The sequence below is a fragment of the Engraulis encrasicolus genome, chromosome 2 (genome assembly GCF_034702125.1).
Source record: "Engraulis encrasicolus isolate BLACKSEA-1 chromosome 2, IST_EnEncr_1.0, whole genome shotgun sequence".
In the NCBI taxonomy this organism is placed as follows: Eukaryota; Metazoa; Chordata; class Actinopteri; order Clupeiformes; family Engraulidae; genus Engraulis; species Engraulis encrasicolus.
This window is the reverse complement of record NC_085858.1, coordinates 53,013,553-53,037,172: the sequence shown is the minus strand read 5'-3', so window position 1 is coordinate 53,037,172 and position 23,620 is coordinate 53,013,553. Positions and strand designations below refer to the sequence as shown.

The window sequence follows — 23,620 nt, the reverse complement described above, 5'->3', positions numbered from 1 at the left end:
GGAGGGGAGGAGGGGAGGGCAGCAGAACGGAGGGGGGAGCTAAGCCAAGCTCTGGGTAGAAAAGAAGCAGGGAACCGCACTGAGAAGGAGGGAGGTGTGTGTGTGCGTGTGTGTGTGTATGTACATGTCTGTATATGTGCACTGCAGTAGGTGCTTTTGTCTTCTCTCTGCACATGTGTGGTGTTCCATCGTTGTGGCTGTGTGTACTCCTGGTGCGTTCCCCATGTCCTCTGCATGGGCTTGCTGTGTGTACGTTCCCCATGTCCTCTGCATGGGCCTGCTGTGTGTAGTGTGGTGTGGTGCAGTAAGGACTTAGGGAGGCAGTGGGCAGCGGTGGTGAAGTAATGGGAAGAGCGAGTCCCCCTGGACCCGACAGGCACTCTGGTTACAGCAGAAAAAAGGGGGTAGTGGAGGCCCCAAAAACATCTACAGCAGTGACTGAGTGAGTGTCAGACAGCCTTGACTGCGTAAGTGTCAGCCGGGAAGGTCGTGAGGCTCGAACACCGAAAAATAGTTGGGGCTACCCATCCACTCAATACTGGGGGACCATTCCACCCCTCCCCGTGACTGGGGGAACCCAAGCACCTAATACTCTGGGTTACCCCCAGAAACTTCATACTTGGGGAAACCCAAGCACTCAGCAGTGAAGAATGACGCAGACCTGCTGCAGAACTGAATCTGGGGGTCGTCGAGGTTGGACTATGGTGTGAAATACGTGTGAAAAGACACGCATGCACGCACGCACGCACGCACGCACGCACACACGCACACACACACACACAGCGCATTCAGGCCGACTGAGAACCGTGCCGGTGCCTGTTCCCGCACCTAATCGCGAACCGGCCGTCATGTTCACACCACAGATTTTAGCGTTCACGAACCGGAAAGTTGGTACATGTAAAGTACATGAGAAGCACAAGGTGTGTGTGGTTTTTTTGGGTGTGTTAGTGCGTGCTAACATGCTTGTGTGCGTGTCTCTTATAGGGCTTTCAGGCCGACCAGAACGGAGCTGGAGCCGGTGCCCGCACCAGTTACGTTCAGCACTAAAGTGCTTATCTGCGAACCGCCCGTGTTCATACCGGGCTCTGAACTTTTCCCGCACGTGACTGCGTTACCCGGATGAACCTGCTGACGGGCACGCTGTCGTCACAGTTCGCGGTGAAAAAATGCAAAATACTAGGTTTTTCACCGCGAACCGTGACGACAGCGTGCCCGTCAGCAGCTTCATCCGGGTAACGCAGTCACGTGCGGGAAAAGTTCAGAGCCCGGTATGAACACGGGCGGTTCGCAGATAAGCACTTTAGTGCTGAACGTAACTGGTGCGGGCACCGGCTCCAGCTCCGTTCTGGTCGGCCTGAAAGCCCTATAAGAGACACGCACACAAGCATGTTAGCACGCACTAACACACCCAAAAAAACCACACACACCTTGTGCTTCTCATCAATGTATCCATCTACGTAGCAGCAGCTAATATGGAGATGACATCTGCTCACACTGTTGGTCACAAATCTCACACCGCATCCTTGTGAAAGCACCAAAATTATGCAAGAACCAACACGCACACTTATACAAGAGGCCTACTGCCTCACTCGTTCAAGCTCATGTTTTTCGCAGCAACAGCAGAAGAGAGTATTTTCCTCCATTTTTAAATTACATAGAGTGCAAGTCAAACTATCAAATCCCGTCCTTTCCTGTTGCATGTGGCCTTCCGTCTGTGTTGCCTCGTCTCCGTGGAGAAAACAATGCTTCCCCACTCTCAACCAACACGGGGAAACTTTTGGAGGGGTGTTTCAAATTCAACATCCCAATTGCAACTGAGAGAATGACCTTTGAACTGTGGTTTTGCAAGATACTGAATCAAAACTTTGATCATCAATGACGTTCTTCCTTGCATCAAGAAGCCAGAGACAAGTATGGGAGGAAATAGTTTGACATGCACCCACCCAGAGACTCGTGACCTTGCGAGAGAGTGCACACTCACCAGGTCGCAGTACTCGAAGACCAACAGGAAGGGGATGGCCTCCACACACTGGCCCAGGCACTGGAGGATGTTGGGATGCTGGAGGACTCTGCAGGACAGAGGATGACATGCCATTACAGTTACATGGGTCAATAACGTTTTATTAGCAGCACAGGTCAGGTGGTACCACCTCAGCTAATGTCCATAAATGAATTAGTAATTGCCAATTAATGTGCAAACAATGACTATGCTTCTTGAATAATCCAATGAAAAAAATGCAATCCATACAATAGTGGCATTACCTGTGGTTGCACCACCTTAACATCTGCAACTACAAAACATACAGATGGAAAATTCAGCTATTCAGTTAGCCTTATAAACTAGCTTAGAAAGTTAGAACCATAACGACAACAGTTTGGTCCCACCAAAGCCCTCAGCTATCTGAACCTACATTTTTCATGTTGAAGTCTGACTCACTACACTACTGTTAAACGGTTAATTTATTTCCATGCGATTACAAATGCAAAAGCACGGCTTACAATGTACTAAAGGTTGCCTTGATTTATCTGCATTAACAATCATTTTTATGAGTCATTTAACAAGATGCTGACACTTTGATTAACCAAAGGATGTGTTCATAGAAGTTAAGACAAAGGAGGACGTTAAGTCTTTCACATCTGTGGTAAATCATTATAATAGAGGAATTTGGCTTTTTAATATGACTTCGTAAAAGTAATTAACTTTTCTGTGATATCGCAAGTCATTGAGATGTGTCTGCATTTCACTGGGATGAGGGAAGGCAAGAGAAGGCTCCTGGACAGCTGTGCTATGGAGGCTAGCGAGCTGACGGTGCCTGTAAATAGCCCAGACACATAGCAGCAGCAATAGTTTTTTATAGCCAAGGTAGATACACGCTGAAGTGAGATAGATATATACAGTATATGCTGAAGTGAGTCACCAAAATGTTCTCTGCACTGTGCAGCTGCTCCTGTTGGACTCTACCTCCCCAACACAAACTGACTTGAAGCGAGGCCACATCTGATGTGCTGAACTGAACCATAGACCTTGGGTATGCAACAGGGTTCTTGGACTTTTTAGCCCATGACTTCCCATAACTATCCCTCACGTTTTTATTACATTTCCTTAATGAAAAATGATTTCAACTCAATATGACCACCGAAAATTGATGTCTAACAGGGTTCCCCCAGGATTGTTAAACCTAAATTCAATGCTTTTAAGACCTTTTTTAATGCATGTTCACATAAAATTTAATACTTTTATCGCACCCATTATTTCAATAATATTGAACGAAATTCAATTAAGAAAGCGCGTATCAAATTCAAACCTCATTACTTCTTAAGAGATTACCTCTCTGTTTGGCACAAGAATGTACATTTATGGAAAATACAATTAAAACACATGCAAAGTTGCATTGTAGCATCTCAGATTTATTTACTTAAACACACCCCAGAATTGAATTCAAAAGCTACTTCAAAAGCACTATTTATTTGTTAATTGCAGATTACCGACTTGCTGTGATGATCACCGATCAGCCAAACACAGAAAGAATTGGAACATTTGCTGTTTTTTATAGGCTATTGACATTTTCTAGGATGAAGTAGACCAATCATAGGCCTAATCATAATTTGCACATGTACTGTAACCTATATTCATACAGTAGGCCTATCTGTCTTTCAACATGTATTAGCCAATATTATGTAAACCTATCAGACTAAATTGGAGTAGACCATTATTATTGTTGTTGTTGGGCCTAATCGTTTTTCTTCACTCCATTATAATGACGTTCAAAAAGCATAATTGCCTACATTTAAATGAACCATTTACAATTTGAGCGTTAAACTGACAATAACCCACTCATTTTTTGAGTCAACAAGTTATTGATCATAGGGCTAGTTGTGCAAGTAATGATCCCCCTTAATGTAGTGTTTTACAGGTATTTGAGAATAGCACTGCCATAGTCGAATGGCAACAATAATGATTATCCTATAAGACCATGCATGCGTCCATGCTTGTTTATTATTTTTCACCATGCGCAATTCTGGGAAGTATGCATTATCTGGGCATGATTCAGTAAGGAAATGCGCCGTGAGCCCCCCCTATCAGAGACGGGATTCAAGTTTGCTACCAACAGGTATAGCGTGCCCACGCGTTGGTGTGTGGAGTGCACTGTAGCCGTGTGTGATTTAACCGCGGTTACGCGTCTGTGGTTATTATTGGCCACCTCAAAAATTCAATGCAAGATTTTAAAAAGAGGCTAAATGTTGCATGACGTCGCCTTGTTTTCTGCTAACGCTTTTAGGAGCTCCTCAAACAAGAGTGTGTTAATTAATGTCGGTGGTCGTTTGTGATACATCTACTAGTTGCGACCAATCGATAGGTCTGTCTCGCCAAGTAGCCTAATTGCGTTTGTAACACAGCTTTGTCATGAAATTGAAATGGCTACAAATGACAGCGGTGGATTTCTGATTGCTCCTTAAGTTTGCTTCACAACGTTCAATAGCCTTAAAAAGAATACCCCAAGAAAACCGGTAACACTCCACAACGTCAGTTCTCCACTGTTTGCATGAACACAATGAAATAAATATAAAGGGGGTGTGGCTTTGATCACAACCTGCTTCTCGAGTTCAACTGGTGCTTGGACGGCACAAATAAAACTTTGCTGGTTAGTGGAAAAAATACTTGTGCGCTACGTCGAGGATAGATAATTGTTAATGCTACACTTCCCGTTGTCGCTGCAGCACTCAAGGTTTGTGCACGTGTTTACAGTGCAACGAATGGACGTTCTGTGCGTCATCTTCATTATGAAAAAAGCCCAGCGTAAACGTTTTCTTGCATAGTGTGCAGCACGCCTCGCGGTCATTCGGCACAGATTTTACCCAAAAGTATTTTGGATCCTGCAGCCACTTGGGGTTAAACCGGCACTTTCCCATTCTTCACCTCACCTCATCAAAAAATGGCGCCGCTGCACTCTAGATTTGTGTTTACAGTAGCGTTCTACAACTAATCATGGGTATTGACGTTCTGTGCGTCATCTTCATTATGAAAAAAAAACTTCGTCCTTTAGGTTGCACACTGAAATGTTTTTTGAAAATTTAATGCCGCAGTGAAAAAAATTCCCGACTTTTAACAGCTAATTCAATGCTATTAATGCTCTTAATGCTGGATAACTAAATTCAATGCCTTTTTAATATTTTTAATAACCCGCGGGAACCCTGTCTAACATAACGTGAAATTAGGTTGGCATCAGAGAAGTATCAAAGTATTGCTAAAATCAAACACCAGCCAGAACACTTCGATACACTTTCACATGTTTTTCATTTCAAATGACTACAATATTCCTTAGTATACGCCTTTTTGTACCACTTACCTTTTGCACCATTTACTACAAACTGCCATGTACCAGATACAAAATGACATATACATGATACATTTCATTTACTTTTGCTTTTCCAAAACATCTTGGCAAATTTTTATAAGTACAGGTAAAAAATAGGTGCATTTGACCAATAAAACTGAGGCAGCTTAATATGTAATATGGTGTAACTAAGGCCCAATTCCCAATTATAAATGAAATAATCAATAATATGTTATGTTGTAAAAAGTGAAAGCCCAACTGGGAAACACCAATGTTATACATTATGTTCATACTTTTACTAATCGTCTAAAAATCTGCACTTTGGAGGCAGCTATAAATCATATCAATTTGAATTGACATACTTCAGTATTTACACATCAACAAGAGGCTCAAACAGAATAAAAAAGGAGTTTCTCAGATCTGTGGTGCAGTGCGCTAATGCACCTGACCGCAAACAACATTGCCCATGGGGAAATCCAGGTTCAAATCCTGCCCTGGGTCTTTTCCTAACCCGTCCCAATGTCTCTCTCGCAATACTTTCTCTCTTCCCTACCATAACTAAATGAAGCAAAACCTCTCCAAAATATTTTTTTTAAAGCCTGCGACAGGTACTTGTTTGAGCTTTGGCCTCCTAACCTGTAGGGGTCTCCCTGCTGTAGGAAGTCATTCTGCTCCTTGGCTCCAGCGTTGGCTTTCAGCTCCTGCACCACCACCCTGGAGACACTGGGGTCTGTGTAGATCTCACTCAACAGGACCTGATGAGCGAGAGATGGAGAAAGCCAGAGAGCCAGAGAGAACAAGATATCAGCTTTCATTGAGCCAAAAGTAGTTTGTCAAAAGCTAAAATGCATTGTGATGTTTTATTGGGTTAATATTTCCTCTTTTTCCTCATGATTTGTAACATCTACTTGAACTGCATATGAACAAGGATTTTAATTAGCTCAGATAAATCAAAGTGTTCTATCATGTTTTCCAAAGACTATGGCCAGTCAGTAAGCGCTATAGAAGTTGTGTGATTAGAAACAGAGTGAGCCATTGAGTGCCAACACGGACAAGACAAGGAGCCATGCGAGACAGCAGAGATAATCTGCTTCAGATAAAACACTTCCATTAGACACAGTTGCAACAAGTGCATCAGGCAGTGACAGAAGTCAAACTCCACATCTTATCCTGTGGGCTATATTGGGTGTGGCACTGAACAATCTGGAAGCCCCAGTCAGTCTAGAAGTGTGCAATGTACAACACAAAGATGACTTGCACCTGGTGACGCCAAATGTGAAAGCGCTGCATTCACTTGAATAGAAAATATACCATTCATCTTCACTGAAATGAATGCAAGAGGTTGCTTCTGCTCAACTCTTGATGTAGCCAATAGGCTGTCAACTGGTCTGCAGTACAGTACTGTACAGTATCAAGTACAGCATACATGCAGACATTTTCCCACTCATCTTCGATATGCCTAATGCCTGATGCCGAATGTCTGATTGTACACTAGTGTGTGCTATGTTTTTTTTTAAATAGGCAGTGCAATGTTTTAATTTGCGCATTTGTATTCTACTACCTTTGGGATCGATAAAGTTACTCTACTCCACTCTACTCTACTTAAACTCCTGAACTAAGAGCTTGTGGCAGGGGTTCGATTTCACCCCCTGGGGGACATGCCTACCTTGCCAAACCATCCGCTGCCGATCTCCTGGATGTAGCTGAGGCTGTGGCGAGCCACGTGGGGGGCCGATGAGCCATCTGTGGGCAACACAAATCAACACAACACTGATTAGAAAACAGGGTTTCCCACATACAGCACTTTACAGTTAAGGTGGTCATCTTAACAAACAAACAACTCCCACCCTGACTAGCTCCCCTAAAAAGATAAAGATTTTGTAATGAAAATGTAATGTTCAAGATGTTTTATTGTTGAAGGTACTTCAGTTAAAACCACACAGCATGGCCTTTCCACTCGTGACAGTCATCATCAGCCTTGTGATATCGGCTATTCCCCCACCAACCTTGAATAACAAATGGTCCTGCGAGAAACCCTGACGTCACTCCCTTCCATTACACCATCAGCCACTAATCACCACTGATCAATGTAGCTCTAATAGTCCTTAGTTAAGTCAATACATTAACTGTTCAGTCCACTTAACACAGCTGATTTTGTTAATGGGCTTGAAGTTTCGCTGGAGGTGCTCAATGTTCCCATGAGAAAACATCAAGATTAAATGCACTTTGTTTTGAGGAAATGGTTAGAATAGAACAAAGCATTTGATCAATATCGATAAGGGTGACAATTGGGTAACCATGACAGAAATTAGAGACACAAACAGAGCTCGGACTGAAAGGGCTTGGAGAGACAAGGGAAGAGGGCATTATCAACACCACTTCTGATCCGTCGTCACATCATCATTTTTAAAAGTTATTGCCATCACGTAAGAGTGTCATCACCATCACTGTTTTGGACCATCATCACAAAACTGAATATTTATGATGTCAAACATAAATAAAGCTACAATACAAAGCCAAAGAAATGTCAGCAACTGTTCTGGCCCGCTCAACAGTTTTCCACTAGCTGCTTTTCAGCATGCTCTACACTTCCCTGCCGTTCTCAGCAACAGAGCCGTGTCATGAGATGAAGCCATAGGGGCTAATTCACATGACAGTCAAAAGGGGAATTGTTGGGTTAAAGGTTTCTCAACAACTTGCAAGCATTTCATGTACAAAATGTGATTGCAAACCATTGTGTGCATTTCTGGGAATATTAGATTTACCCTTTTCAGTCCAGATAGTGTTTACATTGTGTGTTCCCCTTCAGATAACCAACTCTGAAGAACTTGTCTCAGTCAAATGCTTTGTATTTGCCTCGTTACAAACAGCAGAGCAGCCGATGTAAAAGAGCAACCTGTCCTACATGCACTGGCCTACAAGGGCCCTGTACCAGGCGAGCTCTGGCGAATCGACTGTAAGTCCCGCAAGTGCTTTCATCATGAAAATCCCACATAATCCATCAATTAATCTTACGTCTAATCCGAAGCTTGTTATTCTGACAGCGAGAATGCACGCTCCAACTTGTGTGCCCGCGAGAGATCTCATTCTCCGCTCGAACATTTAATGCGTTGGACTCAACTCTTGTTTACACTTTAGTTTAGCTGGCAAAAAGGAAACCAATTAGTCAAATAGGGAAGTTAAGCATTCAAAGATCTGAATAGGGAAGTTAAGCATCTTTATGGACTATAAGCTGTGTTTCATTGGTATACCAGGGGCATACAAGCAACAGGCATGCTTGACTCTCAGGAATAAGCTATAGGCTAATGCCTCTTTGGATGCAAGTCCAACAACAACACGTTACGAACTTTGAGAGACTGCAAGTTATCCTCATCAAGCCCTCCACTTGACTTTCATCTGTTAAATGGCCCTTCGTGAAATGATAAAACTGTACATTCAAAAGACTTCATTTAGGGCAAAACGTGACCGCCACCAGGTTACATAACAGCACCCGTGTTTTGAGGTAAAGAATGTCTCAGTCACCAAGGAAGCAACTGACGACACGATCTGTGAAACGTAGAATGGGGATAAGCATCTAGACTAGTCTGTGCAGTCACAACATTAGCGGTAACACCCACTTCTGAAATTCTAAACGCTCTCACTGCTTTGGGAGTGTACGACCCTTTGTGTACACAGGTTGGGTTCACAGACAGAAGCTAGGACATTTGTAACAGAGTAAAAATGACAAGGCGACGACTGCCAACACACCCAATAAAATGACAAACACGTGACCTGCTAATAGAAGGCCTAACAGACTGACAGGAAATAGAACCACAATAGCCTACAAATGCCAAAAGAACGACTTCCAGTGCACCCAATAAAAGTCACACAGAGATGAACGTCTGAGGGCTACTGGGCTGGTTATGAAGCAATAAAGCATACAACAGGCACACAGAAAGAAGGCAAGAGAGGACTATAGCAGAGTTAATATAAATATGCCAAAAAAGAACTTCCAAGTCCAATGCATTCAATAAAATCATAACAGGGTAACCTGCTGAGTGAGGGCCTCTAGGCCAATTACGCTGCAATAAAGCGTACACCAACCCGCGTCACCTGGTCATGCTAAAGAAGGTCACCAAGGCGTCATACTCCACACCACAACTTGTTTATCATCAACGGTTACAGACGTTTCCGAGAAGCGAGCTCACAAGGGGGACCAAAAAAAAAGTCTGAAGCCTCTTAAAACACACCTAACAAGCAAGGCAGAAGCAAAACAAGAGAGTGTAGATTGACCCTTTGAGGTGCCTAAAACCATGTCCAGAAGTTTTAAAAGAACGGTTACCTGCCACAGTTCCCTTCCAATACTTCACTGAGAAACTGGTCTACCTGTCTGGAGTTCTCGTGGGTACGATCAACAGGTACAGACCTGTAGGTTGGATCAAATTTGTGGCCGGGTTTTTATTTTCTGAAGCTAGGGCAAAGATCAAACCTCGGCCATGTTGTTTACACTACAGTGGGAGAGAAAGTGTGCGTGTGTGTGTGTGTGTGTGCGTGTGTAAGAATAAGACTTCGCAGAGTAACTTTATTAATCCCCAGGGGGAGATTAAGGGTAAGCGCAACCGCCCAAGGCGGCACCCCAGCAGGTGTGTATGCGTGCGTGTGTGTGAGCGTGTGTACGCATGAGTGCGTGTGTGTGTGTGTCTATGTATGTATCTGACCTGCTATCCGGGGCAGGTCCAGGTGAGGGGGTCCGGGCATGGGGACGGGGGGCACGGCCAGTGTGTACACCTCCGCTGGGGACTGCATGGAGGGGGTGTCCTCCGCCGGGGGGGTGAAGTCGATTTCATCCTCAAAGTTGTCTTCAAACTCCTGGGGAGGTGAAGGGCCCAGAACACAAATGATTACTTTTCACTTTCACACTTTCAAAGGCAAAGGTATTAAGGATCGTGTGTGTGTGTGTGTGTGTGTGTGTGTGTGTGTGTGTGTGTGTGTGTGTGTGTGTGTGTGTGTGTGTGTGTGTGTGTGTGTGTGTGTGTGTGTGTGTGTGTGTGTGTGTGTGTGTGTGCCTCCAGGGGTAAAGAAATACAAAGCTCTTCAATCGAGCATCAAAGCCACAAACAATTCCATAACTGCAATTCAACCGATTTGTTAGATCCGTACAGCAGTGCGCAATTTTTTCTGGGGGGTTTTTGTGACTTATTGTGACTTATAAACGCCACAGCCATGCATGTTCCTCCTGACCCCCTTAAAGAGGCGTCGTGTCGTGAGGCAGGCAAGAAAGACTCACCTTGAAGTTGATCTCCCGCTCCTTGCAGCAGTTGACACAGTTGAAGAGCACCACGGCCAACACCACCAGCACACACAGAGACAGCAGAGCAGACAGCTGAAGAGCCTCTTCCCCCAACTCCACTGCAGAGGCAAGAGACAAAAACACACCGTCACACTCATGTCAAATACTGGCTAATAGCATCGCAGTACGTACTCCACCAGTGAACTTGTTATAAACCCATATAATGTTCATGTAAAGAAGAAAAAAAACACATGTACATTTAAATATGTTACGCCACACACCCTGAGTTCTGAGGAAGGTCTTTGAGAGCAAAATAAAAAATAATAATTGAAGTGTGCAGACACTTCAAAGTAAAAAAAAAAAAAAAATCCTTCATTTCACCAGGATAAGCCGGTTATGAGATATGCATTTTTGAAAGAAGCCGCTTGGCACTGAAAACAACTTGCTAAGAGAGTGGTGTTCAGTGATGCCTTAAGCTTTCGTCACCCCAGCTAGCCTAACTAATCAAATTTCATGGGAATTTAAGAGAACACAATCTTGGGTAAATCAGGTTAAATGGAGTATCTGCTGCTATATGGTGACTGCACTGCCAGTTTATTCGCATGTCACTTTACGCACTTGGGTTAATATGACATCTACGTTTGTTATCTTTGTTTTTACATTCATCTGCATCTGAGCAGAAAGTGGCGCTCAGCACATCAGTTCACCGTCATGTCTTGAAATCTTTTTTTTAGTAAGTACGCTCAACTCCACAAAAATGTGAGCAACTTAAAATTGTTATAGAAAAGCCACACCTTGACAACAATTCTATTAATTAAGTGGGACAGCATGTTACATAGACTGTGTGTGTGTGTGTGTGTGTGTGTGTGTGTGTGTGTGTGAGTATACGTTTTTTCATTGACTGTTTGGGATTTCATCAGGAGAGATACTATATTGGATTCGTTTTCTAACACAACAACAGAATGCTTATAAATATTCCAGCCATGTACCTGTGTATACTCATTGTGGAACCCACCACAATACAGACTTTTCTAGCAAACAGGCACTATGACAACAGAAACCATTTTTAGCTCAGCTACGACGTGTCTGCCTATACACACACACACAAATACAACACCTGAGTCATAGCCTTGAGTCACACACCATGTCACATGACCCATCAGGTCTCAGGTCAAACAGTAGCTGTATTGAATAGCATGACCATTTCACTTAATGTCATACGGGCTGCGAATGAATAAAAACATAAACCTCCGAGTCCTTCCGCAAAGAGCAATTAGCCCAACGCTCTTCCCCATTCCACACAACACAATGCCCGTAAGTGGCAATAGACAGTACATTCTTCCTTAGTCAATATTTAACGCGCGTACAATACGACGAGAGGTCGAAGTACAACGCTCTGGTTAGGGTTAGCATTCGCAAACAGGCTGTTCAACACTTAGCCTGCCTGGCCCATCAACTCACAGGCCTTGAGTCTACTCCCATAATCACCACCTTACCCTCCAGGTAAGGAGATGCAGGAACAAAAAACGGCGATAGTGCTTGGAATGTGGGAAGACAAGCTTGAATGTGATCTCTTCTCCTCACTGTCTAAAAGTGTTAGCTTGGCCCAACATCATGACCCCTTGTTGCATCTACCAAATTATTCACCGGGCCTCTGAGCCAAAAGGCCTGGGAGCTGCCATATCTTATTTCTCATGCCTGTCCGTTTGGCAGAGTGGTCTCACTGGGTCCACAGAGAGAAGGACGAGGAGGAGAAGGAGGAGTTGACCTACTTCTACAAGTCATAGCCGACACGCAGCTCAAGAGTGTAAGACGGTAACATATCAAAATGGGACCCCCACCATCATACGCGTTTCACAGGGCATCCCTCTTCTCACTAGCCACTTGCAAGATTCCCTGAGTTTAGTTATCCAAACAGTAAGGGATCGGATTAATGGTGGCCTCCAATGATGGTGTCAAACTGGGTGAAATGGTGCACACACAGACACACACACACACACACACACACACACACACACACACACACACACACACACACACACACACACACACAATTGAAAGATGCTGGACCGGCCCTACCGTGGCCTAACGGTAGGGCACTCGTTCACTATGCGGCTCGATTCCCGGCCTGGGTCCTTTGCCGATCCTTCCCCGTCCCCCTCTCCCCACTCGCTTCCTGTCACCATGTTCACTATACTATCATAAATAAAGTCAAAAAGACCAAAAAATACCTTAGAAAAAAAGAAAGATGCTGGACCGAAAACTCAGGTTCTCCAAAAACAGACTCAGCTCTCTTAGCAACACCCGAATTAATATCATCAATCCTATTTAGTATTACAAGTGATGCTTCAACCATCTGCTCCTCATCAGATTAGAAATCCCTCACACCTCCATTTCCCTTTTGTAAAGTTATCGCATTACACTGTACTTAAATTAAGAGAGATGCCTTGCTGCTGTACCGTACACCTACAAAAAATACTCCCTTAGCCAGCCAGGTGCTTTTGCTGACAGACCTAGCCACACTGGGAGAGACAGAGAAAGAGAGAGAGAGAGAGAGAGAGAGAGAGAGAGAGAGAGAGAGAGAGAGAGAGAGAGAGAGAGAGAGAGAGAGAGAGAGAGAGAGAGAGAGAGAGAAGGGTCTTGGACAGCAGATTAGGGCTGCTGACTCTAGTAAAACAATTTGCATATGAGGCAGGAGCGTGGGCCCTGTATGTAAAGCCAGGACAAGCAAGCCTGGTTAACGCATCACTGTCTAGCGTGGCAGGAAAAATACTAAGCTCATGTGGTTTGGTGTCTACTGAGTGTGTGCGGTGTCTAAGTGGTCTAGCTGAATGTCAAAAGATGCGAGTTGCAATGCTGCTGTGGCGCAAACGGTTTGAGGGGTGGATGAAAGGAAGCCCTGTTGTATGACAGGAGTGGAGCAATACAGGCTAAACTTCACCCATCGTTGCATCACACAGACGTTCACAGAGAAACCTACGCTTTTAGAATCTCTTACTTTTGACTGAGCGTTGTAGTACCTGGTCAGCCATTATGTCAAACTGGGTAACACATTACACTTGCGTCATGCTTTTATAGTATTTTTGCATGATTGACCTACGATTTTAAAACAGACTGACAGAACATAGTAGTCAGCATTGTTTACATTCATGGTTGACTAAAGTCAAAACAAAAAACTGGCATGACTGAAAGGAGAAGAGGGCAAGGACTGGAAAACTGAAACATGCCCTGAAGTGAGCACACATTCTCCACAATTACGTATTACCACAGAGGGGATGAGGAACAGACCTGCCTCCACATTCTGTCAGGAATCCTTTACTTGTAAGTTAAAATATTACATAAATGAACAATTGTTGAGTGCAATACACACAACATGGCTCAGTCTCTGTCACCGCAACCTGACTACCGGGTGATCTCCCTAGCCCCACATACAAGACACATCATTTATATCTAACACCTTTCAATTTTCAATATCTTCCATGGTGACAGTGAGTGTGAGGTGCCTTTGGTGACTGGGGATTTCTATTACCAAATATATTGTGTAACAACAAAATACTACTACGAAGTGGTTACATGTCTACTACTATTAATTTGAATATTCTTACCCTGTCCAGTTATTTTGGGTCTGATACAGGCACCGTCAAGAGATTCATTATCTGTTTAATTTTGTCAAAATCTGTTGTGTATTCAATGCACCTGGTTGGCGACATGAAACTCGCAGTATTTTAGTGAATGCAATTTGCATTAAGATAGTGAACGTGCTAGAGCTACTAATCAACAACACCAACACCAACGAAGTAAACAACCTGTTTGTCTGACCAAGATTATGTCGTAGTAGTAGTAGTAGTAGTAATGTTAGCTTATTTGGCCTAGCCTGTGATGTTGGGGACTAAAGCAATGTTTCTTAGATTTGACATTTCTAACACAGAACACCCATGCATTTATACAGAAAATGCAAACGACATAGTTTCATGAAATGACAGAGGAGCCGTTTTATGACACTGTTAGCGTCCCCACTACGAACACACCGGTGAGCTGTCAGTGCACTGGCTGGTTAGCAAACTAGCAACCTGAACCAAAGGAGCTTGATTGCCCTGCTTGCGTTTGAGGCTAGTAAGCTAACCATACGACTTCACTGAACACCGTTTCACATTGACACGACAATACCATAATCTACAGAAGTAAGAAAAAGAAAGGCATACCTCTGTCTGTATATGGCAGCGGAGCACACTGAACTACCGATGATGTTAAATGTAGAGTCCATATCCCCAGCGACAACAAACATCCATAATGGCTTTCCATCCTGCCCAGGGTTGACTTCTCCAGGTAGTCCCCGAGAATGATCAGCCACGGTCAGTATAGCTAACGAGCTATAACAAATAGATCTACACACGTCTATCAAAGAACACGCATACTATGCGGAGGATTCGTTATTTGCAGGTGCCAGCATTTGCCCGACTTCATTGAATAATATCATTGCTGCCAGCTAGCATTACTCGCCAGCTAGTCAACAGCTAAACAAGACAGCAGGCTAGCCAACTCACTATGCTAGCTTGCGACTGTTGTTAGAAATTAGCCTGGTAGCTCGGGAAAGCTAACGACAGCCAGAAGGCTTTACTCATAGTTTAAATTCATTTGCCAGCAAAACAATTCCGATTTCTAAGGCTACCATATGATTTCAAAAGCATCATGGTAGAAACTTCACGAGGCGCTTCACAGCAATTTACGAATCGCTAACAAAACCAAACACCATCACCTTTCTCCAGAAACGCCATGTTTCGACGTCACATTACAGCGGTGCGAACGTCGGGAGAAACTAGATTGTCAGGCCCATGTACCAATGAGGTTCCTCTTTTCCGTCCATAGCCTGTGTTTATCCAATCATGTTATTCCATTCCCTTTCACCTCCTTTAATGGCCAAGTGCCAAATTTGATGCCTTTTTTTATTATCCGACATTCTCCTTGCTCGTCTGTGAAAAGTATCATCTGCTTGGTAATATCATGTTTTGCACACAGAAAGGGAATAAACGAAAAAAAAACACAGTTGTACAGCTATGAATATAAACATTTAAATCTCCATATGGAGCTACTAGGCTATGTGTATTTACCTCTAACAATTATGTGAGCTATGCAAGTAATGCTAAAACGATTAGAGGGTTGGTCAGCATCACATGGCATCACATCTCGAGTTGAGCCATAAAACACCGACCTGTCTGACTTTATGAGTGGTAAATAAGAAGTAGGCTATGTGTACACGCTGTGTTTGGACTACATTGTTATGCAATATGCCTATCAGTGTGGGATGTTTTTTTTTCCACTGAAATGGTAGGCCTATTCAATGTGGTGATGCCCAATGTGGGGAAAATCTGTAGCCACTGATCTGAACTGTGGGAATTGGTAGGCTACACTGAACCATGCACTGTAGGCCTATCTTTGGGAAAAGGATTCTGAAGACATATAGTCTATGTCTACCAGATGATGTTATTACAGGATTACCTAGCTATAAACATTGCAACACATTGCAGTGGCATGTGCACAGTGACAAATCACACAGACACACACACACACACACACACACCAGCTCTGTATACTCACCCCCCCCCCCCTTTTTTTCCCCATCACACACACTTCACACACAAATACACAGAGATTCCCATCAACGGGGGAACATCACCATATAACTGACCACTTATCGGCATTAATTCTGCTGGTATACAGTAATTCTGGATCTTGCAAGTCGATTGCATGTGAGAGAGACTCTACAGTGAACCCACACAGCTGACCCAAATCGATCACAGCTGGCATTCAGACTGCAGCAAAGGGGAACAGCGTTGCCCTGCCTCGGACTCGAACCCCAACCTTCTGGGGAACCAAACTGGGGCTCTGACCAGTTATATTTGTGATGTGTACAGATGTGGAACTAACACTTCTAAATGATTTCACTCGTTTTTGCCTCGTTTGGCAGTTTACTGACTCAATGTGTGTGACTCCTCAACAGGACAAGGGATGAATCATAGGATGACTGGATCATGATGTCACCATGCAGACATTGCCTCATTGAAAGATGACGTTGAATGTCATTGTTATTGTTAGTCAGTCCTCCTGACACTGCACTTATTAGCTGATACATTGTGTAGTCTGTGCACATCTCTTTCATCCTTCAAGAAGCAAGTATAGACTCTCCTCTTTCATGACTATCAACTACACTAATGCTTGAGCTGTCCTAGTCCCAGGCCAGACTCTTGTCATGATGTGTATGTAATGTGTGTGTACTCTACGTTAAAAAAGAAAACCTAACCCTACTTGCATCTACGTTTGTTCTGTATATTTCCTGTGTACTTTGTATCTGCTAGTGATGCTGGCTATTATGTCCTCGATTGTAAGTTGCTTTGGTTATAAAGCGTCTGCCAAATGCAATGTAATGTAATGTTATGTAGTATGTAGTGGCTATAGCCCTGTAGCTATTGGAGCTCAATGTCTGCTTTATTTCATGTCTTCAGTGTTCATGTTATGTGGCATGTGAAGTAACAAACCACACACAGTGCTGCATGTTCAGATTCGATGTATATTCTACAGAAGCAATTTTAATGTAATATTTCATTGTCATTTTTACAGCTTATCTTTCTGTCTTGTGCATTTTCTTATGTCCGGGGTGTACAACAGTTCATGAATTACTCAGTGGTGAGGTTAATAACACAAAAGGAGTAAGTGCTGAAACCAACTCATCATCCTGTATTTATACACATGTAATGACAACAAAATATCATTGCCATAATTGACATTATCAATTATTGTTTGCAAAGATTGTATGAAGATTTACATTCATCCAGGTCATCTGACTACTTGTACCACTAGACTGCTTTTTATTAGAGCTTGTAGACGTTTGGTCTTCGACACATTGATCACCTTTCTGAGCTAGCACTGGTGCTCAGTCTAACACCCTCCCAACGTCCTGCTTTACTAATTAGAGGGGAGGTGTTTCTATGTGGACAGGTCCCCATAGGCTTGACAAAAGAGATGCTACTCTCGCTTTGCTTTCTGTCTCATCATCACAACCGTGGCACAGGACTGGAGGCGAACGCTGGATAACATCAAGTCAACGTTTTCACTAGGCAAGTGGTGAGTCCTTTGACCCTAATAAATTGCATACGCCTCAAGTGATAACCTTTTGATCTTAGGGGAAATACATTTGAAAGGTTGCGTAAAATAATTGTTGGATTTGTGAAACATTGTGCGGAACTCAAGGTGCATTATACTGTGCATTTGCAATGCATTTTCCAAATCATGAAACCATTGTCATTGTAACGAGGTAGTTTTGAGTAAACCTTTGTATGTGTCATGCACGTTATTATTTTTCAATATAGACTAAACAACATTTCAATGGCTTTCATTAATGAAACTGTGTGTGTGTGTGTGTGTGTGTGTGTGTTTGTGTGTGTGTGTGTGTGTGTGTGTGTGTGTGTGTGTGTGTGTGTGTGTGTGTGTGTGTGTCTGTGTGTGTGTGTGTTTGTGTGTGCATTGTACTTGTTAAAATTAGTTTCAGGTAAAAAATGGCCATCACTGGTTTGTTGAAAGCGGATGACATCAAAAATGCAATTGAAGCTTGCGAAGGTGAGTCTGCAACTCAAAATGCAAACGCACATGCATCCCTTGACTCCAGTCGCACCCCAAATCCATCAAAAGACTCATACTACACCTGGCCATATAGAGGCTTCCTAGAAACACATACACACACACCTTTCCACTTCCTCCTCTAGGGTCCAACATGGGGGAAGGGCAGCAGCAGGTAACTAGGCAGCCAGAGGGGGCAGGGGAACAGTAACCATGCAATATGCTTTTTGTTTATGCTGCATGAGATTTTTTTTATATATATAGCACCTCGGCCACTCCCCCACTCACCTTGAATTATTTACATTAGTGTTATTTCTGGCTGAAAACACAGTACATATCACACGATCTACAGTCCATAATAGATGCTTTTGTCCACAAACAAAATGTCACAGATGTGTGCGTGTGTAAACACACACTGTATGTTGCATAACTGTTGCTGCAGTTCATATGGCATTTAACATAAACCGTTGTTGCATCCAACATGAATTGACATAGCAAACTGCATATTGATATTGCATGTAACATAAACCAAACATCAACACTCAGCTGTGCATTCGCATAGCTTGTTCTAAAACCCTTCGTATTCTTCCAAAGGTCCAGACACTTTTGATTTCAAGAGCTTCTTCAAGCTAGCAGGGCTGTGCGGCAGACCACAAGCTGATCGAGAGCAGGTGTTCAACGTTGTAGACCAAGACCAGAGCGGATTCATCGAAGAAGAAGAGCTCAAGTAAGACATCAACATTGCACTTCCTCAAAGGCTGGGCAGCACTTTTTAATATAACAGATTATTTTACCATTGGGTCTGCAATTATTTTACCACACGGTCTGCATAGTGGTAACTATCTCTGCCAAGACATTTCAATAAAAAACATATAAAACCTTAGAATAGGTTCTCTTCATTGGTTCAATGACCTAGTCTGTCTGAATATACTCACGGCTATGTCTCATGTGGGTGTTGCAGGTTCTTTCTTCAGAATTTCCTCTCGGGAGCGCGGGAGCTGACTGTGTTGGAGACCAAGGCATTCCTGCTCGCATCAGACCGCGATGGAGATGGCAAGATTGGCATGGAAGGTACAATCAAATACCTGATGGAGAAGTTTTGTATGTAGCTGATATTTTTTGTATAAGGAATGAAGTGTTGAACAAACCTTGAGATTTCAGGTAAGAATCGGAGGTCATCAAAATTAGAGATATTACAAGGCATTATTTGGTGATGGGGGCTGGTGGCAATATTCCTATACATCTGTGGGCCGCATACGGTATAACTGTATATAATAAGCCATGTAGGCCTACTGCAACAAATGATATAAACTGTAGCCTACATATTTAGCAACCTCTTTGTGCAGATGAGCCCACGGGCGGGTCCGTTCACTCTTTGTTGCTAGGACTTAACTACATCACAACAACATTGCTGTGACATTACAGAGAACCGTAAAGAGATTAAGACTAAGTCATTACAGTTTTGGTGAAAGTAATTTTATAACACAGACTCTGCACAAAGGGGCTAAATGTTTCAAAGAAAAATAAGATTTCACCTGCGTGCAGTTAACGAAACTATTCTGGTGTCCCCATGCCTGCTGGTCTATTGTAAATATAATATTCCAAAAGCATTTTTGCAATGAGCTGACATGTACGTATTGGACTCTGATATACATTTGTCTATGGTGTGGTCTCTGTGGCTATGTAAATGCGGCATTGTCTTCTTTCTGTCTGACAGAGTTCTGTTCCCTGATGAACTGAAGACCTCGTTGCCATGACAGAGGATGCTAGATCGATTGCCCATCTTCATATAGAGGGATTCAGTGACACAGTTCAAACAATAGAGCTCCCACAAGCACATCATTAAAGGAGATTTGGTGCTCAAATAAAAATAAACGAATAACCCCTGTTTAACGATTTAAGTTTTTTGTAGTGCATTGCCAGAATACATGCTGCTCATTCACAAATGTTACCTTTTCAATGAATACTTACCACCACCATCAAATTCTTAGTATTCATCATGATTGGAAAAAGTGCACTTTTCATACATGAAAAGATGGATGTTCTCAATGTCCGCCATTTTCAATTTTTAGCTGCAAAACTGAACATAGTTTGCTCATACTGGTATATACTGTATTAGTGCATTAGTTAATATTGCTTTGAAAATATTCATCATAGTTGCTCTGGTGACCATCTGGCCACCACCCATGGCCACCATCCTACATAATGCACCCTTGAAAGCCATTAAAATGCAACTTTAAAAGCCATTGTTTCATGTTTTCAATGAACAAAAATAAGGAACAGTTTCGAAGTGAGAGGTCCACACACTTAAAATCCTTTTTGCTTTCTTTTATTATTTCATGGCTGTATTACATTTCGATTTAAGATAAGATAAGATAAACTTTTGTTGTCTGTTTGCACAGAAATGTGTCTTGCATGACTCCACTCCACAATCTACATGTAAACGCACATTAAAGACACACAAAACACAATGTGGGCTATAGAGTCTAGTCATCCCATCCAGGGCTGCGTTTCTCAAAAACTCTCAAGTATTACTTAAGCCTAGTAGTACTTAAGTGTGAGGGGCCACCTAGGCATATACCAGAAAAAGCCTTCACATCATCGCTAAAAGTTTATAAATACATTATTTTGCCTCACACATGCACTTCAGCAAGCATTTTATTTGCATGAACCAGAACAAAACATTGGATGTAGGCCAATACAATTATTTTATGCATAAACTTTTGGTGATATGATATATTGCCTAGACGGCACCTCATACTTAAGTACTACTTAGTCTTAAGGGTGATTCTACGATTCGGCTGCGCTTTTAAGTCCATGGATTTTATTTGCCAATTCCACTAACTATTAACTGCATCCAATGATGTTTTGGACATTAGCACACATTTATCTTTCATATAATACAGAAAGTGAAGACATGGTATTATTTCCCTCAGCAAGAATGAATATTTAATACTGGTTTTGGGCGTTTTCATGCCGTCCTGTTTTCCAAATGTCAGATTCAGTCTTAATATTAGCATGTAAAGAAACTTGTTTTGCCCAAGACGATTGCAAATGTTGATTCACAGTAATCATCACAATATGACAAAACTGTCACAAAGACCACTGTTCTTTCCATTATACATGAAAATTGCCATTTTGTGTGACCACGAAAACTGTGTTAACCGTGTCACGGTCTGAAACCCCCTCCATTAATCAGTAATGGTTTGGTCTTAGGCGATACGAATAACATCACGTGGTGTCATAACCTCTTTGGCGGGATATGGGAAGACTTTTTGGTAAGATTTGAGCTCCATTCTTCCATAATTTAATCCATTCTTTTTCATATTCTCATAGCGGGAAAATTGCCTGTCAACTGTGTTATCAACATATTCATAAGAATCTGAATTAGAAAGCACATGTAGAAAAACACAGATAAAGCATACAAATACATGAATTGATTAAAGGGATGGTTCGGAGTAGATTCACCCTAATGCCATTTGAACCGTGATATCTATCCAGTAACCCACCCGTAGTGTTTTCTGGCTTGGGCGAACATTAGCAGAGCTACCGAGTTATTTATGGTTATTTTGAATAGTTTGCCGGTGCATTCGCAGTATCTCCAAACTTTATCCCACAAAAAGTACATGTTATGACACCAAACGTCTACAGTAGTACAAATATGGTCTCTACTCACAAAACAAAGCATTTAGAAGTTTCGAAATAGTCCAGGAGTTTATTATTATCCACACAAGCCGAATGTATTCCGTCTTTCTAAATCTCCGCCGTCGTTACTGCTGTAAGCCCGTAAAAGTCCTCAAAGTTTCAGAAGAGAGTATTAAAAATGTTTTCATTGAATTGTGATTAAGGCTTATATTTTCAAGGCAACACTAGATATTTAAAATGTTACCTACTATCAATTAGACAAGGATTTTCGTTATCAATACGGATGCTGAATCCACTTTTCATTGTGCATAATGATGAGTTTCTTTGAGGACTTTTACGCGCTTACGGAAGTAACGAGGGCGCTGCTTCAGAAAGATAGAATTCGGCTTGTGTGGATAATAATAAACTCCTGGACTATTCCGAAACTTCCAAATGCATCGTTTTGTGAGTAGTTGGGTGTCATGGCATGTTATTTTACTGTAGTAAGTTTGGGGATACTATGAATGCCCAAAGACGCTTGTACTAAGCTATTCGGGATCACTCGGCAACTCGGCCAATGTTCGGCCAAGGTCGGAAACACTCCAGCTGGGGTACTTGACTGATGTCACGGTTCAAATGAGCCTAATTTGAATCTACTCCGAACCATCCCTTTAAGGTGTTGTGGTGGAACTTCTGAGGTCCTCAGTTAGCACAACACCATAAAAATGGTTGAAATGTCAAGCCGTGTTACCGTCAATAGTGTTACGCATCAGCTATGACAGTTGAGGAGGAGTAGGTTTTTGCCAATGTATCTCCATATTGACAGACAAGCAAACAAAATAATTTGTGTTCTAGGGAGATGGGTTTGTCTGCTCTGTTTTTCTCTCCTAAAAAAATGCAGACTTGTTCCCTGCACTGTTGACCGTAACACAGTTGAGTAACACGGTTGACTGTTTTGAAAGTGTTTTTGTGCTATTGATCCCTTATGTGTTGGAAAAATCCTATGAACAGACAATAGGGATTATCTCTGGAGAGGGAAGTCTTGTGTAAGGATGGTGACTAAATTCAAATCAGTCGTTACAGGGATTTATAATGAAAAATGTGTCAGTCTGTATCACAGTGAATCATAAAATCCTACTTATGAAGCTCAACAATCACATTTTCTATATCAGTTGCACAGATTAATGACAACATTATTGTCAAGGGACATTAGCACTTTCAAACGTATGTTGTTTCAACTACAGTATGTAGTATTTTTATATATGGTTGAAATGACATAGTATTTGTCCATAACACTTGACAAAATAATCAAGCAAATGTTCGCTTTCAAGAGTATTTATCAAATGATTTAAGATTAAGCTTGGCAAAATTTGGAAACTTAAATGTATAAACTATGGAAACATCTAGGTCATTTATTTGAAAAAAAAAACCCTGATATTTGGCATTTTGCGTTTGCCAAAAGCGCACTCGAAACGTAGAACCAGTGTTAAGTACTACTTAAGAGTTTTTGGGAAACGCAGCCCTGGTCCATAAGCTGATTAGGGCAGCACTGTTCAATAAAAATTAAAAAGTTACTAATTAAGTTACTAAGTTAATTTACTAAAAATTGTCTACTGTCCTCCCCTTTTGTTAAGCAATGCTATAGAATGATGGAGAAAAGAGTGTTTATATTTATTTTTTCAACAGCAAGGCATCCTGAAACATCTTCCACAAGGGATGAGCTCATATTCCTGGTGTAGAACATGCAAAGGGTCCACAGCAATCTTGTCCGCCATTCTGA

General features: G+C 42.3%; 2 protein-coding genes across 6 annotated transcripts in view; one reads left to right on the top strand and one right to left on the bottom strand.

The window, feature by feature from the left end:
* Nucleotides 1–15,397, bottom strand: part of lmtk2 (lemur tyrosine kinase 2) — a 41,015-nt gene extending 25,618 nt beyond the window's left edge. Inside the window, exons 1-6 of the mRNA XM_063191459.1 lie at nucleotides 14,808–15,397; nucleotides 10,603–10,724; nucleotides 10,034–10,184; nucleotides 7,003–7,079; nucleotides 5,973–6,091; nucleotides 1,982–2,069 (exon numbers count right to left, since the gene is read on the bottom strand). Of these exons, the coding sequence (XP_063047529.1) occupies nucleotides 1,982–2,069; nucleotides 5,973–6,091; nucleotides 7,003–7,079; nucleotides 10,034–10,184; nucleotides 10,603–10,724; nucleotides 14,808–14,907 (657 nt within the window). The 5' untranslated portion in view covers nucleotides 14,908–15,397. The remainder of the gene's footprint in view (nucleotides 1–1,981; nucleotides 2,070–5,972; nucleotides 6,092–7,002; nucleotides 7,080–10,033; nucleotides 10,185–10,602; nucleotides 10,725–14,807) is intronic.
* LOC134441287 (parvalbumin, thymic-like) lies at nucleotides 14,898–20,417 on the top strand. Of its 5 annotated transcripts, none has more exons than XM_063191538.1 (7): nucleotides 15,529–15,598; nucleotides 16,604–17,309; nucleotides 17,574–17,717; nucleotides 18,143–18,216; nucleotides 18,811–18,943; nucleotides 19,178–19,287; nucleotides 19,934–20,417. In XM_063191538.1, exons 4-7 carry the CDS (start codon nucleotides 18,156–18,158, stop codon nucleotides 19,954–19,956), a joined length of 327 nt encoding a protein of 108 aa, XP_063047608.1. In that variant the 5' UTR covers nucleotides 15,529–15,598; nucleotides 16,604–17,309; nucleotides 17,574–17,717; nucleotides 18,143–18,155; the 3' UTR covers nucleotides 19,957–20,417. The 5 variants fall into 5 exon arrangements, with proteins under 5 accessions (XP_063047635.1, XP_063047625.1, XP_063047608.1 ...); XM_063191532.1 differs by having other exon boundaries at nucleotides 17,574–17,724; XM_063191565.1 differs by lacking the exons at nucleotides 15,529–15,598; nucleotides 16,604–17,309 and adding an exon at nucleotides 14,898–14,957 and having other exon boundaries at nucleotides 17,599–17,724.
* The last annotated feature ends 3,203 nt before the right edge of the window (nucleotides 20,418–23,620 follow it).